The 16,423-nt window shown below is 55.0% G+C and overlaps 1 protein-coding gene across 4 annotated transcripts in view; it reads right to left on the bottom strand.

Moving 5' to 3' along the window:
* The window catches only part of LOC135887695 (class I histocompatibility antigen, F10 alpha chain-like), a 201,739-nt gene extending 188,424 nt beyond the window's left edge, over positions 1–13,315 (bottom strand). For all 4 annotated transcript variants that reach the window (XM_065415420.1, XM_065415422.1, XM_065415423.1 and 1 more), the window contains exons 1-3: positions 13,202–13,315; positions 9,229–9,492; positions 1,336–1,611 (exon numbers count right to left, since the gene is read on the bottom strand). In XM_065415420.1, the coding sequence (XP_065271492.1) occupies positions 1,336–1,611; positions 9,229–9,492; positions 13,202–13,262 (601 nt within the window). In that variant the 5' untranslated portion in view covers positions 13,263–13,315. The remainder of the gene's footprint in view (positions 1–1,335; positions 1,612–9,228; positions 9,493–13,201) is intronic.
* Positions 13,316–16,423: the final 3,108 nt, after the last annotated feature.

Genomic DNA, 16,423 nt, shown 5'->3' with positions numbered 1-16,423 from the left:
CCCGGCCAGACAGCAAAAAATCAACTATACAAACTGACCAATCAGAGGTGGAAAGGGCCCATTTTACAAAAAGTGACACACAGTGATAAACTGCCCCTCAAACTAGCTAACATTAGTTGGCTAATTTCTTGTTGGTTGTTACCAAAACTATTTACCCCAATATTATGGATTTCAAAAGGAATTACGCCAATGTTGAAAAATCAGTTTCCCAGCCCTTGGCACTGAAATACACATTACACTGCTGTGTATGGCTTTATCTTCCTGACATTTGTAAAGAGGGCCAAGGACAAGACAATTTTCTGCTGAGGTTTGTGAGAGAAATAAGCAACTAGTATAACTGTTGCAAAAAACTGGGTACAAATCTCAAGTAACCTTGAACAGGGAGCGCAAACTGTTTGGGAAGGGAAAGATTATGGTTTGTAATGGTGCTAACTAATTTGGGAAATTTGTACCTTATATGTTACCATGGACACATACATGAGTAATAGTGAGTTAACATTTTGAAGCCGACTACGCTGCAACTGTCCTCCTGAGTCAGAGAGGTAAAGTATTTAACCTCTACCCTTCTATGTTTGTTGATTAATCTTTAATAAGCTTTGATTAATAAATCTGACTGAGTGTGATTATCTGATGTCTTATTGATAAAAGAACCAAGAAGTAAGTAAGAAAGAAAGTGTTGTAGCAAAAGAAGTTCTGGTGGGGGAAAACTTTAAGGACAAGAGGACCCTTCTTCCAGATTAGTATGGGGAGGGCAATTCCACATGTAGGGCATGGCATGGAAGGAAGCACATAGATGACTGTGGGAGAAGTTTGGAAAAAGAGGCAACAAGGACAAAGCTACCGTCATTGGTGGAACACAGGGGCTGGGGGTAACACAAGAAATATGATGGTACAGAGAGTGAATGAGGAAGAATTACATGGTGTTTGAAGCTGGTGTCCACAGAAATGGTGGCACTTCCACAATTAAGCTTGTGTGGCACTTTCTCTACAGAGTCTATTTTTCAGAGTGCTCTAACATGCACTTGCATAGGCAGATTTCCCCTTGTGTGACGCAGCATTATCAAGGCAGAGGTAGAATTTGTGGTGTGAATTTGGGCTCATTTGGTTAAGTGGCTCTGGAGATGCAGCCTTTCTACAGTGAACTGCTTTTAACATTTTCAATTTCTTATGTTTTTCCAGCAGAGCTGGGGGTGGGAGGGGTTGTTTCCCCATCCATCCCTGGTGCAAGGTTGGCTGAATGGCCCCCTAACCCCATGCTCCATTTTGGAACTGGGGCTGGGGAATGGAGATATAACTAGTAGTGTCCTCAGGGTGGGGCATGTCCCCTTGGCTTACCTTTCCTCTGTAGAGTCTCCTTCCCATACTCCAGAGCACTCCTTAGCCAGAGAATACATTCCTCTTCCAGGTAGAGATTCCATCCCTGGATATCATCTACTTCAGCATCCCATCTCCTCTTGGTGATCTGAGCCCCAATATCTGCTGCTACCCAAGTCATGGTCTCCTTATTGAAGGTAAGAAAGTCTCGTCCATCATATGAATCCTGATAAAACCCCCGAGTGGTGTTGTCTTCCCGGAGATCACAGCCGAATATCGTCTGGATAATGTGAAACCCTGAAACACACAGGCAGGACCCCAGGAGCTCGGTCAAGATCACAGCACATGAGTCAGCAGCAACCTCTCTCTGAAAATCTCACCAATATCCCACTGAAGGTAGTCCAATGGGTCACCCCCTTGTTACTGGGCCCTCCCTCCCCTGAGAAACAGAGTCCCCACTTATGCTGTTGGGCTCTTTACCTGCCCAGCTCCTTTCAGGAGGGAACCCAAACCCACAGAGGGTCTCCCCACTCCGTACTGTTAGGTCTTGTACACTAAAGACCCCCCACTGCAGAGAGCTCACACCCTTCAAGGAGTACCACATTGCTGCTTGTTCTTCTATGCTCAACAACCCCAAAGGGAATACTCTGGATATTGGAGGGATCTATCCCCTCCAGCTCTCTGAGGATCCCCCCAATTCTAGTAGTAATGGTCATTTTGGAGAAGAGAGGGAGTGCAAGGGGTCTCTCCTGTTCTGTTTGTATTAATTTTGCAAGCTCCCCAGGGTCACTTTGCCCTCACCCCTCCATACAGTACTCCCCTCCCCCCCCCCCTTGGCCCCACTGGGAGGGGATGCAGGAGGTCTGTCCCCCACACTAACCTCTGCTCTGGTTTAATGACCTCACAGGATCCCCGGGGTCATTCTGTTTCCTGCCCCATCTTCCCCGTGCCCCCACTCCATCTAGGAGTGGCAAAGAACCAACTTCGGATGCTTGGCCTCTTCTTCACATGCCCACTGTTTCAAGGTGTTTCCCTGTAAGGATGAGGCCATTGACGACCCTTAGTTAAGCTGCCACCATTTTTCTACAGCCAGGCTAATCTTCACAATGATGGCTACCATCTCCCATTATTTGCCACACACCCAAGACCAGGCTTAGGGTATGTCTACACTATGAAGTTTTGTCGCCAAAGGTACTGTCGACACGCAGAAGTCACTAAAAAAAAAGTCACCAAAGCATGTCTCCACTTGCTCTGTCTGTCAACACATCGTGTCCATGCTTTTACCTCACTCACCAACAGCGGGAGCAATCCACTGTGAGTATGTATCCCACACTACCTGGCAGCAGCATCGTCACTAGGTGTTGTGGGAATGCAGAATGGACCGTGGAGCATACTGGGACCATACAAAACGTCCCGTCAGCCACTGCTTTGTTTCCCAGCCCTCCAGGGGTTTCTGGCTTCTTTTCGCACCAATTTGCCAGCTGCCCAGTGGTGGATTTAGAGTGAGTGGGGCCCTGTGCTCAGCTTCATTTTTGGGGCCCCTCCTTGTGACCCAGCCAAGAAAAAGAACATTCTCTTTTCTCTCCCCCCTGCCCCGTTTTTCATTCTTTTTTTCTTCATCCTCCTCCTATAAGTAATAGCAAGCAGGGCTTTGGAGCTGTGCTCCAGCTCTAGGCAAAAACCTGCAGTTCCACTGCTCCAGAGCTGCTCCGTGCTCCAGCTCCGGGCCCTGCTCCAAAGCCCTGATAGCAAGTAAATGAAAATCAGGTACCTTGATTGTTTTTGTAGTCTAACTTATTTTTCCACAGACCACTTGAAAATTGCTGGGGGTCTCGGCGGACCACTTATTGATCTTTCCAAATATTGTTCATACCGTTAGCTAACTATTGTAAAGTGCTTTGGATAAGAGCGCTTTATAAAAAAATGTAAAAAAACATTGGTGTGGGGTCTGGCCAGGACTTAGGGTGTGGGATGGGGCTGGGGGTGCAGGGTCTGGGAGGGAGTTAGGGTGAGGGAGGAGGCTCAGGCTTGGGGTGTGGAGCGCTTACCTGGGGTATCTCCCATTTGGTGTGAGGGGTGCAGGTGGAAATGTGGGGGGGATTTGCAGGAATCAGGGAGGACAGGGCACAAAAGGAATGGGGGGAGAGGAAGGCACAGAACAGGTGCTTTCTCCAAGGGAGTAAGAAGGCATCTGTGAGCGAGCCCGGCTTGCAGTCACGCAGACAGCAGAACTGCTGACATTTCCTGTTCTGTCTGGTTGTGACCAGGTCTACGAAGGGAGCACCCCACCACTGGAAAATGGCCCTTGCTATGTCGGGGCATAAGGACCATTTGTGGTGAGAAGAGAAAAATGTGCTGAGCTGATCTGCCAGCTTGTTCTGGGCTCCTGAAAGGTAAGAAGCTTTGAGGTGGATCGAGTGCTTTATGCAGAACTCCCACAAGCAAATGTGGGGTGAAGAGCAGGCCGCTCTCTGCCTGTTGATGTAAAACATGGCTGCCATATGGTCTATAAGAACTCGCACCACCTTGCTTGTGATGTGGTGTAACAACACCTGACGTGCTAGGCCGACCGCCCTGAGCTCTCTGACGTTTATCCATAGCAAGAGTTCCTGCTGGGACCACTGACTTTGTGTCGTGAGGTGCCCCAGGTGGGCCCCCCAACCGAGCTCAGATGCATCCGAGATTAGGGAGACCAAAGGGCGTTCCCTTCGTCAGGCCCCAACCAAGTCCACCAACCAGGGGTCTGTCCACTAGTCAAGGGGGGCAAGGACTGGGGCAGGCACTGTGAGCACCAAGTCCAAATGATGGCTGTTTGGCTGATACACTGAAGCCAGCCAAGCCTGAAGGGGTCTGAGGTGCAACCTCGCATACCACACCATGTATGCGCATGTAGCCATTTGACCCAACAGCCTGAGGCCAAAACAGGCTGTCATGACGGAGTGGGCCTTGACCTGTGATATCCGTGACACCACTGACTGGAAGTGGGCTTCTGGAGGAAGGCCCTGGTGTGGGTAAAACCGAGCACCGCTCCGATACACTCTATCCTCTGAACTGGGGTGAGTGTCAACTTCTGCTCGTTTATCAGCAGGTCCAGTGCTCAAAAGGTTGTTTGGACGAGGTGGTTGCTGGCTTTCACCTGGGACTTGGACTGGCCCTTCACCAGCCAGTCACTGAGGTATGGGTACACCGGCACCCCTCACCTTCTCAGGAAGGCTACTACCAGGCATTTCATAAAGATCCATTTGGCTGCTGACAGGCTGAACAGGAGAATGGCAAACTGGTGGTGAGTCTGGTTCACAGTGATCCTGAGAAACCTGTGGCCTTGGAAAACAGAGATGTGGAAATAGGCATCTTTCAAATCGAGGGCGACGTCCCAGTCCCCTGCATCCAGGGAAGGAATGATGGAGGCCAGGAAGACCATGTGGAAGTTCAACTTTTTGAGGTAACAGCTGAGGCATTGCAGGGCTAGAATGGGTCGGAGATGCCCTTTGGCCTTCGGGATTAGGAAATAATGGGAGTGAAACCCTTTCCCTCTTAAATTCTGAGGCACTTCCTCCAGGGCTCCTACCTGGAGAAGGGCTCGCACCTCCTGAGCTAAAAGCTGCTCATGAGACGGTTCCCTGAAGAGGGACGGCATTGGGGGGTGGAAACGAACAGAAGCGTATAACCCTCCTCCACCATACTTAGCACCCAATGGTCTGTGGTGATAAGGGACCATGCTGAGCTGAAGCGGGAGAGATGCTCCAAAAACAAAAGGAGGGGCAGGATCCGGTATTGGAACTGGTGTAATGCCCTCAAGTGCCCCGTCAAAAGTTCTTCTTGGAACCCCCTGAGTATCCGTGAGGGCCAGGCAGTGAGGCTGAGGCAGATGGGGGTGGCTGTCTGCGCCTATAAACTTCTGTTCTGTTTTTTGAACAGATCCTGTTCAAGGCGGTGGGCCTGGGAAGCGGGCAGGCTGTTGGGGCTTGAAATGTTTCCTCGAAGGCACCAGGGCACGGAGAATCATGGACTTGAGGGTGGCTCTGGAGGCCTTCAGGCTGCACAGTTTGGCATCCGTTTGCTCTGAGAAGAGCAAAGTCCCTTCAAACGGAAGGTCTTGAAGAGACTGCTGGACCTTTGCCTGTAGGCCAGAGGACTGAAGCCAGGAGCCCCTTTGCATGGGCACTGCTGACGCCATAGCCCCAGCCACCACATCCGCTGTGTCAAGGGTGGCTTGTGGGGAAGCCCAGGCCACCGCCTTCCCTTCCACCAGAGCAACAATCTCCTGCCTGGACTCTTGGGGAACAGTGTCTTTACATTTCAACGTGGAGTGAAAGTCGTATCTGCCCAGCAGTGCCTGTTGGCTAGAGCTGCGGAGCTGTAGTACATTGGCAGAATACATTTTCCTACAAAAATGGTCTTGCTTTTTTGAGTTTTTTGACTTGGGGGTTGCCCCTTACAACCCTGGCCTTTCCCTCTCATTGGCTGCCGAGGCCACCAAGGATCCGGGAGGGGGATGGGAACACACATACTCCTACCCTTTGGTGGAGGCATAGTACTTCCTATCTGCCTTTTGACGTGGGGGACAGTGAGGAAGGGGTCTGCCACAGGGTTTTAACTGGACCCATGATGGCCTCATTGAGAGACAGAGCTATTTTCGAAGGGACCATTGCAGCCCACATGTTGACCAGGCTGTTGGAGGAGTTTTTAAACTACCTCCACTTCCAGCCCTAATTTCGAGGCCACCTTCTTCCATAACTCTTGGTGAGCCTTGAAGTGTCCTGGGGCAGTGAAACACCCACCCCTGCCTCTTCTGGGGAAGAGGAGGCAGCCTGCACCAGCATGGGACCTTCCTCCTCTCCTTCTGCACCAACGGGGTCCCGTAGCTCCAGCTTCTGAGAGTCGGTACCTGGCTCAATGTCATAGTCGGGATCAGCTGTTGATCGGTGTGACAAAGGAATCCTTCTCTGACACCACTGAGTAGGAGCACCTAGACGGGGGCCAGGCAGCAGAGGAAAACCCCAGGGGTTCTGAAAAGGCCATTGCATCTGCATGGGCCATTGCTCACTGGGCCAGGTGATAGAAGGAACCTCCACCCCGGGATCCACCATCGCATAGGGCTGATTGGTGGGATACTGGTACCAGTCCCTCGGCTGGGTGCAAGATTCAAACGCCAACTTGGATGATGAGTCATCTTGTGGGGACGAGGGATGTGTGGTACCCGTCGGCTCCAAGAGATGGTGTTGAGAATCCGGGGATCGGTGCTGAGACGGGGAAGCCTGCTTCGACATAAGCAGAGACAGTTTCTCTCTAGACAGTGCTGAGGGGCCTGGTACCAACCGGGAGCTCGGGGCATCATGCTCCCTTCTGCTTGCCCGCGATGCTGGCACCAACTGTTGTACTGCCGGCAACGGTGGTACTAGAAGTGCCGACAAGTCCCTGGCCACAACAAACACCTCCGGGATGGACGGCACCACGACCCTGCTGGCGCCTCACTACCCCTCTGGTGCCGGCGGCTGGTCGGGTACTTGACTCAGAGCCTGTGAACAGGGTGGAATCGACGGCATCGCCTGCGGAGCAGGGACAGAGGAGTGGCCAGACACAGGTAGCACTCCCCTGCACTCCCCATGATTGTCCATTCTTAGAGATGGGGAACCTCTCAGACGGCTGCTGCTTATGTTTCTTTCTTGGCCCTGGGCATGGGGAACGGTGCTGAGAGTCCCGTATGGACTCTCTCTGCAGCAGCTCTTCGTACCAACACTGAGGTACATGGTGCCAAGTTGGACTGGCTCGGCTCCGAAGAAGGTTTGAGCGCCGCTTCCATCAGGAGGAACTTCAGCCTGGCCTCCTGTCCTTTTTCAGATGTGGACTGAACTGGTGGCAGAGCTGACAGCGATCCGCAATAGGAGTCTGACCCAAGCACTTTAGACAGCTGGAGTACAAGTCGCTCAAAGACATGGGCTTGCCGCAGGAGGCACCGGGTTTGAACCCCGGAGATCGAGGCATGCCCAGTTTCAGGAGCAGAAGAAACTCTGCTACGAGAGTCCAACTAACTATTTACACCAATCAACTACAGTCAAAAACTGAGAAAACAACTGAGGGGAAAAGGGATGGAGTAACAAGAGAAACACTGAGACTCAAGAGGTGCAGGGCAGCTGGTCACAGACAAGCAGAGATCCCAAGCCAGGCGCCCGAGAGGAGGGGGGTGGGTCAGGCCTCCCCACCCACCCCTCTTCTCCTCCGTGCTACACTCCACAGGGATGAGCATGGTGGGGCACCGATGGGGTCTCAGAGGGACCAGACCCCAAATTCCCCCATGTGCGTGTTGAGGGCAGACGCAGCTAGAGAGGGAAACACTGTTGGTAGCCAAGATGCAGGACTCAGGACAGTCTCTGGCAAGCTGGCAGCCCCAGGACTTTGAGAAGGGGGTAAATGGGGGGGAGGAGGGCAGAGGGGGCAGGAGGGACAGTGGTTGGGGAGGAGGCAGTGGAGAGAGAACAGCAGCACCCAGCGCAGGCCTAGGGACAGGCGAGCGGAGCCCCTCTCTCAGCACTGGAGAGGCCGGTGTCCATGTGAACAGGTCAGGCTGGACAGGCTCAGCAGCAGGAGACCAATGGGTGAGACTAGTCAGGAGAGGGTTAAACTAGCTACAGAGGGTGCGGGCTGGGGGGCAGACACTTGGCAACCCTCCGCCCTGTCGCTTAATCCTGGGGCAAGGCCGCCAGGAACCCAGGTGTCCAGGGCAGGACAGGAATTAGTTCTCCTTGCTGCTGTCAGTGCTGGAAGCCAGGAGGGATTTGAGGGGCAGGGCAGGGGGGGAAGGGTACGACGAGGGGCTGGGGACACAGCCCAATCAGGGTCCTGGCCAGGTGGCTACACCCCCGCACATCAGGGACCGAGCAGGAAAAACGGCTCTTTACACATCTATCGATAGTGTGCAGGGGAACCTGCCTGATCCCAGGGGCTCCAATCGGGGGACACATGCTGGGTTTGTGCTGCCAGGAGTAAGGAAGCTCGGGAGTCTTTGCACATTGCAGGGGCTGATTCTCTAACTAACTCTCCAGCCCAAGTCGATGTCAGACCCTCATTCTGTGAAGTGAAGAGGAATCTGACCTTAGATAAACTCACTCTGGAAATAAGACAAAGTGAACAATGAAGGAGGCTCACCGGTGAGCAGCTTCTCCCCAGGGCTGGGGTGAATGCAGCACTGTCTGCTCTTATGACTTTACTGTGTGTCTCATAATAGCGGGTGGTTTTATTAAATCCCCAGTTCCTGGACTCATGAGATTAGAGGAGGGTCTCAGCTCTCTTTTCTTACAGCAGTAACTTCTAGTCCTTCTAGCAGCAGGAAAAACCCTGGAAATGTGTCCCCTAAAGGCTCAAACCAGAGGGCAAATAAAAATAAGCTCCAATATTATTGCCAAAATACTCACAACATTTAAACCAAACTTAGGATTTTTGGGGCCTGACTCGTGAGGTCTGAACACTTGGGGCTGTCGATATTAGGATTCCCCATCACTCGGTGTCTGGGAATTGAGACGTCTCAGAGCCCTGTTCTAGCTTTAGGGTCTTTGGAACCTTCTGGCCTATGTACCTCTACTGCTCTGCTTGGAAAATAACCACACACGAGGGGTGGGCGTGGTGCGGGCAGTCCCCCGAAGGGCAGCAGAGGCAGCTGCAAGTGGGACTCGTAACAGAAATTTGGGGTGTTTGGGGAGGGAACAGCAGGACAGTCCCATTTTGGAGGGTGTCAAAAAAGTCTGTTGCATAGACCCTCCATCCTGCAGCCCCCCCACCCCACGTCCCTGTCCCCCACGTTCACACTGACTCCTGTGAGAAAATGCCCCTGTGGGCCCCTCCCCCTGCTCACACTGATACCACCATCCCCCACTCCGCCCCTGTGGCCCTAGGTCGGGCTGTGTCCCACACACTCACCCTCGGTCCGGTTGTAGAGCTCACCCAGGGTGTTCAGACTCGTGTTGAACCATTTCTGGAAGCGTTGTGCCCAAAAGAGCCGAAAGTCCCAGTACTCCGGGCCCTCGTTCTGCGCCATCCACTCTGTGCGGGGCTCCACCCTCTGCATCTCACTGGTGTAGTCGAAGATGACTTGATCGTCCACGTAGCCGACAAACCTGTACCAGGGCAGCCCCAGGCCGGGCTCCGACACCATGGTGTTGAATACACGCCTGGAGTGCAGACCTGGTGGGAAAGATTGTGGGAAGGGAGGTCAGACCTGCCCCAACCCTGCCAGGGAGCCCCTGGCAATACACGAGAGGTGGCGCCGGCCCTCAGGAGCACTCCTGTGGGAGGGAGACCTACAGAATGGCCCACAGAACGGCCTGACTGGGGAGAAAGAGAGGTTGGGGTAGGAGGAGGGGGGGGGCAAGGATGGAGGGGGGTAGGGGAGGGGAGATGGAGCGTGTGAGGAGGAGGGGAGCAGACAGGGAGAGTGTATTGGGAGTCCAGGGGGCTGAAGGGCAGGGCCGGTGCAAGGAAGTTTCGCCCCCCCCTGGCAGCCGGCTCCCCATCCCCCGCGGCGGCTCCCCACCCCCCCGCGGCGGCAGCTCACCTCCGCCAGCAGCTCCTCTGAAGCTGCGTTCTCGGAGGCGTTTTGGCGGACGCTTTTATTGCCGCCGAATCGCCACCGGGAGTCGCTGCCGCCGAAATGCCGCCCCCCAAATCCTGGCACCCTAGGCGCCTGCCTAGGGTCGCCTAGTGGAAGCGCCGGCCCTGCTGAAGGGGAGTGTGAAAAAGGAAACGGGGACCAGGAGGGGGATGTTTTGGGGGAGGGTGGAACAGGAGAAGGGTTGGGGCTGTAGGAGATGCAGGAGCTGAAGCTGGGAGTACAAGGGGTGGAGGGGCAGGGGGAATGTGTCCAAGCTGCAGGTGGGAACCAGGGCCCCAGCACACCATTTACTATAATGTATTAAGAACATAAAAATGGCCAGACTGGGTCAGACCAAAGGTCCATCTAGCCCAGTGTCCTGTCTTCCATCATTTGCCTGAAGGAATGAACAGAACAGGGAATCATCGAGTTACCCATCCTGTCACCAACTCCCAGCTTCTGGCAAACAGAGGGTAGGGACATCATCCCTGCCCATCCCGGCTCATAGCCACTGATGGACCTATCCTCCATGAATTTATCTAGTTCTTTTTTGAACCCTGTTATACCCTTGGCCTTCACAACATCCTCTGGCAAAGAGTTCCACAGGTTGACTGTGCGTCGTGTGAAGAAATACTTTCTTTTGTTTGTTTTAATCCTGCTGCCTATTAATTTCATCTGGTGACCCCTAGTGTTTGTGTTATGTGAAGGGGGTAAATAACACTTCCTTATTCACTTTCTCTACACCAGTCATGACTTTATAGACCTCAATCATAGCCGCCTTAGTCGTCTCTTTTCCAAGCTGAAAAGTTCCAGTCTTATTAAGCTCTCCTCCTATGGAAGCTGTTTTATACCCCATATCATGTTTGTTGCCCTTTTCTGTACCTTTTCCAGTTCCAATAGATCCTTTTTTTCTGATGGGGTGACCACATCTGCACACAGGATCCATGATGTGGGCATCCCATGGATTTATATAGAGGCAATACGATATTTTCTTATTATCTATCCCTTTCCTAATGATTCCCAACATTGTGTTCGCTTTTTTGACTGCCGCGGCACATTGAGAGGATGTTTTCAGAGAACTATCCACAATGACTCCGAGATCTCTCTCTTGAGTGGTAACAGCGAAATTAGACCCCATCATTGTATACGTATAGTTGGGATTATGTTTTCCAATGTGCATCGCTTTGCATTTATCCACAATGAATTTTACTTGCCATTTTGTAGCTCAGTCACCCAATTTTGTGAGACCCATTTTTAACTCTTCAGTCTACCTGGGACTTAACTTATTCCCGCTGTGGCTGCACCTAGATCCCCTGTAGGGACCAGGCCCCCTGTTGTGCCAGTCACTGCACAGACCCTGCCCCATGGCACTCACAGGCTGATCACCCATCCCTACTGTCAGGTTCACCCCACAGATCCACAGGCAGGATCAGGGCCAAAGCGGGGGGTGGGGAAGGGTGACAGCTCCCCGACACAGGGCCTGGTGCTGCAGAGACTGAACCCCTGATCCCTTCACTCCAGTGAGCGTCCCACTGACATCAGACACTGCTCAGGGGAGTCACACACACCCTCTCTGATCCCCACTCTGGCTCTCCCTTCCAGCCTCCCACACTCACCCTTGATAACTTCAGCTTCCAAGTCGATGGCCCATCCGACCCTCTGCTCCCCAACTCCTCACCCTCCCCTCTGCATTCACCTGGCTGCCCTGGGTCAGCTCCCCCACTCTTCAAAAGGGCCATGCACTGGACTTGGGTTCACCAAGCCCTGTTCTCTGAGATCTCCAGTCCTGATTCCCCTTCTCCGACCTTCACCGGGTCTCTCTCAGCATCACCCATCAGCTACCTCTCCCCATGTTTTATAATGACCATTGTGTGTGCCTCAGTTTCCCCTATGAGTTGCATGGTTAACAAGGTGGAGGAAAAGATTAATTGCGCTGCAGAGATCCAGGTGTGACTGATGCCTCACTATTTGGGGTCTGGGCCCCATCCTTATGGGGAGTCCCAGAAGATAACTGCCTGGACATCTGGCACCTAGCAACTAATGACCATGGATGACCCATCCTCTGCAGGAAGCCAACCAGCTGGAAAACAAAGAGCTGAGGACCAGGCCAGGAAACAATGTTTAGCAGAAACAAGAACAGAAGACTAAGGAGGGGCCCCTGGGGGCTAAGTGTGGGCTGTTGGAGGGAGGAGAAGCTTCTGGACTGGGACAAAAGAGAAAGTTCTGGGTTCCGGACAGACCCAGATGGACTTGGCTGTCACTTTCCATTGTCTAATGAAAAGCCTGTTGAGAGTCTTTAGGTTAAGTTTAGAAGAGAGAGCAACAAGGGTGATGTCATGGTGGGCGTCTGCTATAGATCACCAGACCAGGGGGATGAGGTGAAGGAGGCTTTCTTCAGACAACTAACAAGTTTCCAGATCACAGTCCCTGGTTCTCATGGGGGGGACTTCAATCACCCTGACCTGCTGGGAGAGCAATACAGCAGTGCACTGACAATCGAGGAAGTATTTGGAGAGTGTTGAGGACAACTTCCTGGTACAAGTGCTGGAGGAACCAAGTAGGGGCGATCTGAGGAGGTCCCAGACAATTGGAAAAAGGCAAATATAGTGGTCATATTTTAAAAATGGAAGCAAGAGAATACCTGGAACTACATACCCTCCGGCTCAACTGCCCCCCGACACCCAGCTCCCCCCTACCTGCACCCCCCGGCCCGGCTGCCCCCCAACACCCAGCTCCCTCCTCCCTGCGCCCCCCCAGCCCGGCTGCCCCCCAACACCCAGCTTCCCCCTCGCTGCACCCCCCGGCCCAGCTGCCCCCCAACACCCAGCTCCCCCCTCCCTGCGCCCCCCCAGCCCGGCCGCCCCCCAACACCCAGCTCCCCCCTCCCTACACCCTCCGGCCCAGCTCCCCCCCGACACCCAGCTCCCCCCTCCCTGCACCCCCCCGGCCGGGCTGCCCCCCCGACACCCAGCTCCCCCCTCCCTAAGGCCCCCCGACCCGGCTGCCCCCCCGACACCCAGCTCCCCCCTCCCTAAGGCCCCCCGGCCCGGCTGCCCCCCCGACACCCAGCTCCCCCCTCCCTGCACCCCCCCGGCCGGGCTGCCCCCCCGACACCCAGCTCCCCCCTCCCTAAGGCCCCCCGGCCCGGCTGCCCCCTCGACACCCAGCTCCCCCCTCCCTGCACCCCCCGGCCCGGCCCGGCTGCCCCCCCCGCGACACCCAGCTCCCCCCTCCCTGCACCCCCCCCGTCCAGCTGCCCCCCGACACCCAGCTCCCCCCCGGGGGTCTCACCCCGATACTCACGGGAGTGGCCCCCCGACAGGGCTACAGCCGCCAGCAGCAGCAGGCGGAGCGCCAGGGCCATCGCTGCCCCGCTCAGCGCGGCAGGACTCGGCCCATGGACCCGCTCTCGGCCGGTCACACGCCGACCCCGACCCCGGGAACTTCGCTGCGCGCTGCCAGCTCCCGAGTCCCCGCTACTGACCCGGGAACCGCTCCGCGGCAGGGATTGGCTGAGAGGGGAACATCCCACCAATAGAGGCGCGCAGACCCGCCTCCGTCACCGGTCGCTGGGCAGAACGCGGCTGGGCAGTCTGGCGAAGGGGAACCGAAAGTCTGAGCGGTCGGGGGGGGAATGAGAGTTTGGTGCCGCGGAGAACTTGGCCCCGGGGCTGTAATGGCCGGAGCCGCGATTAGCTCGGCCGGTCTCTGGCCCCTCCTCTATGGGGTCAGTTGTTCCGTGTGTTCCGAGGCTGGAGGTTCCCCGCGTAGGGGCTGGAACTCGGGGGGACCGCACCCCCGGGCAGGGGGCAGTTGGCATTAGGTGAAGGGGTCACAGTTCGGGTCAGGGGCTCTCAGCCCCCCACTACACACAGTGTCCCAGTAGCGCCCTTAGCTCTAGTCTGACCTGCAGCCCCCAGGCCCGAGACCTTCCCGCGACCCCTTCCTGGAGCTCAGAGACTTGTCTGTCTGGCTGGGAACTTTAAGCACTTTATGGATTTAATGAATTAAGCCCTTCCCGCCACTCTCCCTTTGCAGTGAGTGATAACACAATAATCCCTGGCACTTCTACAGCATCGCTGCCCCCCAGTCTGTGGCTGGGGAGAGAGGCACAAAGAGAGGACAGTGACAAAGAGTCCTGTGACACCTTAGAGACCAGGGATCTCAAACACGCGGCCCGCGGACCACACCGCACCCCTCCCCCCAGTTTTTTTTTTTTTAACCCCCAGGCAGTTCCCGCCGCCAGAACTGCTGTCTGGCGGCTTCGCGGTTTCTGGGAGGGAGGGGGGAGGAGCGGGAAGAGGCGGGGATTTGGGAAAGGGGTTGTAATAGGGGCGGGGAGGGGGCGGAGTTGGGGTGGGGACTTTGGGGCAGGAGCTTGAAGGGGGACAGGGAAGGGATGAGAAGAGGCGGAGCCAGGGTCAGCGCTTCAGCGGAGGTGAGTTGCTGCCGTGGGCCGGGGGGCGAGAGGGTGCTCCGGCCCACGGATTAGCTGCCGCGGGGGAGATACTGGGATACTGCCCTGGGTCTCTCCTGGTCTGGGGAGTCTGACTAATGGAAAACTTTCCCATCTGGGATGCTGTCAAAGCTAAAGTGAACATGCACCAGCCTTTGTAACCTGTCAGCCACACTTGTGTTACACTCTGCCTCTCCCCAGTCTTGGTTATACTGAATGTTGTCAGTTGTTGGCTGCATGTGTATGGTCTCTCTGCATGCTGCACTGGCTCTGGCCAGATATCCTGTACAGCAGGCTCTGATCAAACTGCCCAACAAAACCACTGATTCCCTTCAGTAGCAAAGGCACTTGTCCGGGTTTATTGTCAACATCATATCTGAGTGTCCCTGCCATTCTTTTGCCAAGGGTATGAAGGACATTCACCAGCTCACTGTGGCAATGTGCTGGCTATCAAATCTTGATATACATTTATAATCGTTGCTACCTACCCATGTGATACAAAAGAAAAAGATTGTCGACAGAGCATGGTCCTAATGCCCTGGCTCAATGGTTACAGATATAGCTTAGATAATTTTTTCACTTCAGAGCTCGGAGAGCCGGGAAGCGATGCCCTGGATTCAGCTCAGTGACTGGTGAAACTTTCTACTACCCCTTCAACTAGCAAAGACACCCCCTCTGAGGCCCCTCTTTTATGTAATGATATAAACAAGTTACATATTGCCCCTCTCAAGTGGTCAGTTACCACCATTCACCTTGTACACGTTGGTTCAATCAAAACATCTCTATCCATCACACTGTCATCCTGACCTTTTCTTTAAGAGGGGTCAAGTGTGTCTCTGTAACATCACTTTGTATCAGGGTATTCTGGTACTACACCTCTGGAATGTGTTTATCTGAATACTTAGTGCCTAGGAGTCCTTGGGTTTCTGCAATACCAGCCCTGTTTCTGCTAGGTCGTGTGAACATGCAAATAAGCATGTTTTGTAACAGGACCTGACTTCTGCTCATACCTTGACTCTTGCTAAATTTGCTTTATCTCAGCAGGGCCTGAATTTAACAGAGGCCGTAGGCCTTGCACCAGGCCCCTTTACCACACCTCATGTCTCAGGCTCTCTTTCTACTACACTGCATGGTGAGCCCTAGCATACCCTCAGTCCCAGATTTCCCGCAGAAATGTATGTCTTGTATTGCCTAGTCCTCTCCTGGACACTACAAAATATTTGAAGTCAATAAACCTTTAAGAGAATAATATGTCAGTTTATTATTTCATATAGCTAGTCAGAAACTTCAGTTAAACACACTGTTACATATAACATAGAAAACAAGTTTATTAACTACAAAGAGAGATGTTATGAGAGTATCATAGACCAGGCCTGCACAACATGCGGCCCGCGGGGGCTCACTGTGCGGCCCGCGGGGGCTCACTCTCAAGCCTGGGAGGGAGGGGGAGCAGCGGCGCGCGAATCAGCTGTTTCGCGCGCCGCGGTCGCTCGGGGTCTCCCCCTCCCTCCCAGGCTCTCAAACCTGGGAGGGAGGGGGAGATCCCGAGCGGCCGCGGCGCGCGAAACCGGCCCCCCTGCCCCAAGCGGGACACGGGCAGGGAGCCCTCGCGCGCCGCTGCGCCTCGCCCCCCCGCCCCAAGCGGGACACGGGCAGGGAGCCCTCGCGCGCTGCCGCGCCTCCACCCCCCGCCCCAAGTGGGACACGGAGCCCGCGCGCGGCGCCGCACCCCGCAGGCCTCAAGCAGGACAGGGAGCCCTCGCGCGCCGCTGCCCCTCCCCACTGCCCCAAGCGGGACACGGGCACGGAGCCCTCGCCCCCCCCCCCAGCAGGGACACGGGGCTCAGCCACTGCCCCCGTCCTGAGCGCTTTTTGGCCCCCCCCCCCCCCCGGGACTCCTGCCCCATCCACCCCCCCGCGTTCCTTGATGCCCCCCCCGGGACCCCTGCCCCATCCACCCCCTTCCCTGTCCCCTGACTGCCCTCCGCCGCCCCATCCAACTCCTCTCCTGATTCCCTATCCAACCACCCCTTCTCCCTGTCCCCTGACCACCCTTGGAACCCCTGCCC

Source organism: Emys orbicularis, chromosome 13, assembly GCF_028017835.1.
Source record: "Emys orbicularis isolate rEmyOrb1 chromosome 13, rEmyOrb1.hap1, whole genome shotgun sequence".
Classification (NCBI taxonomy): domain Eukaryota; kingdom Metazoa; phylum Chordata; order Testudines; family Emydidae; genus Emys; species Emys orbicularis.
This window is presented reverse-complemented; position numbering and strand designations above follow the sequence as displayed.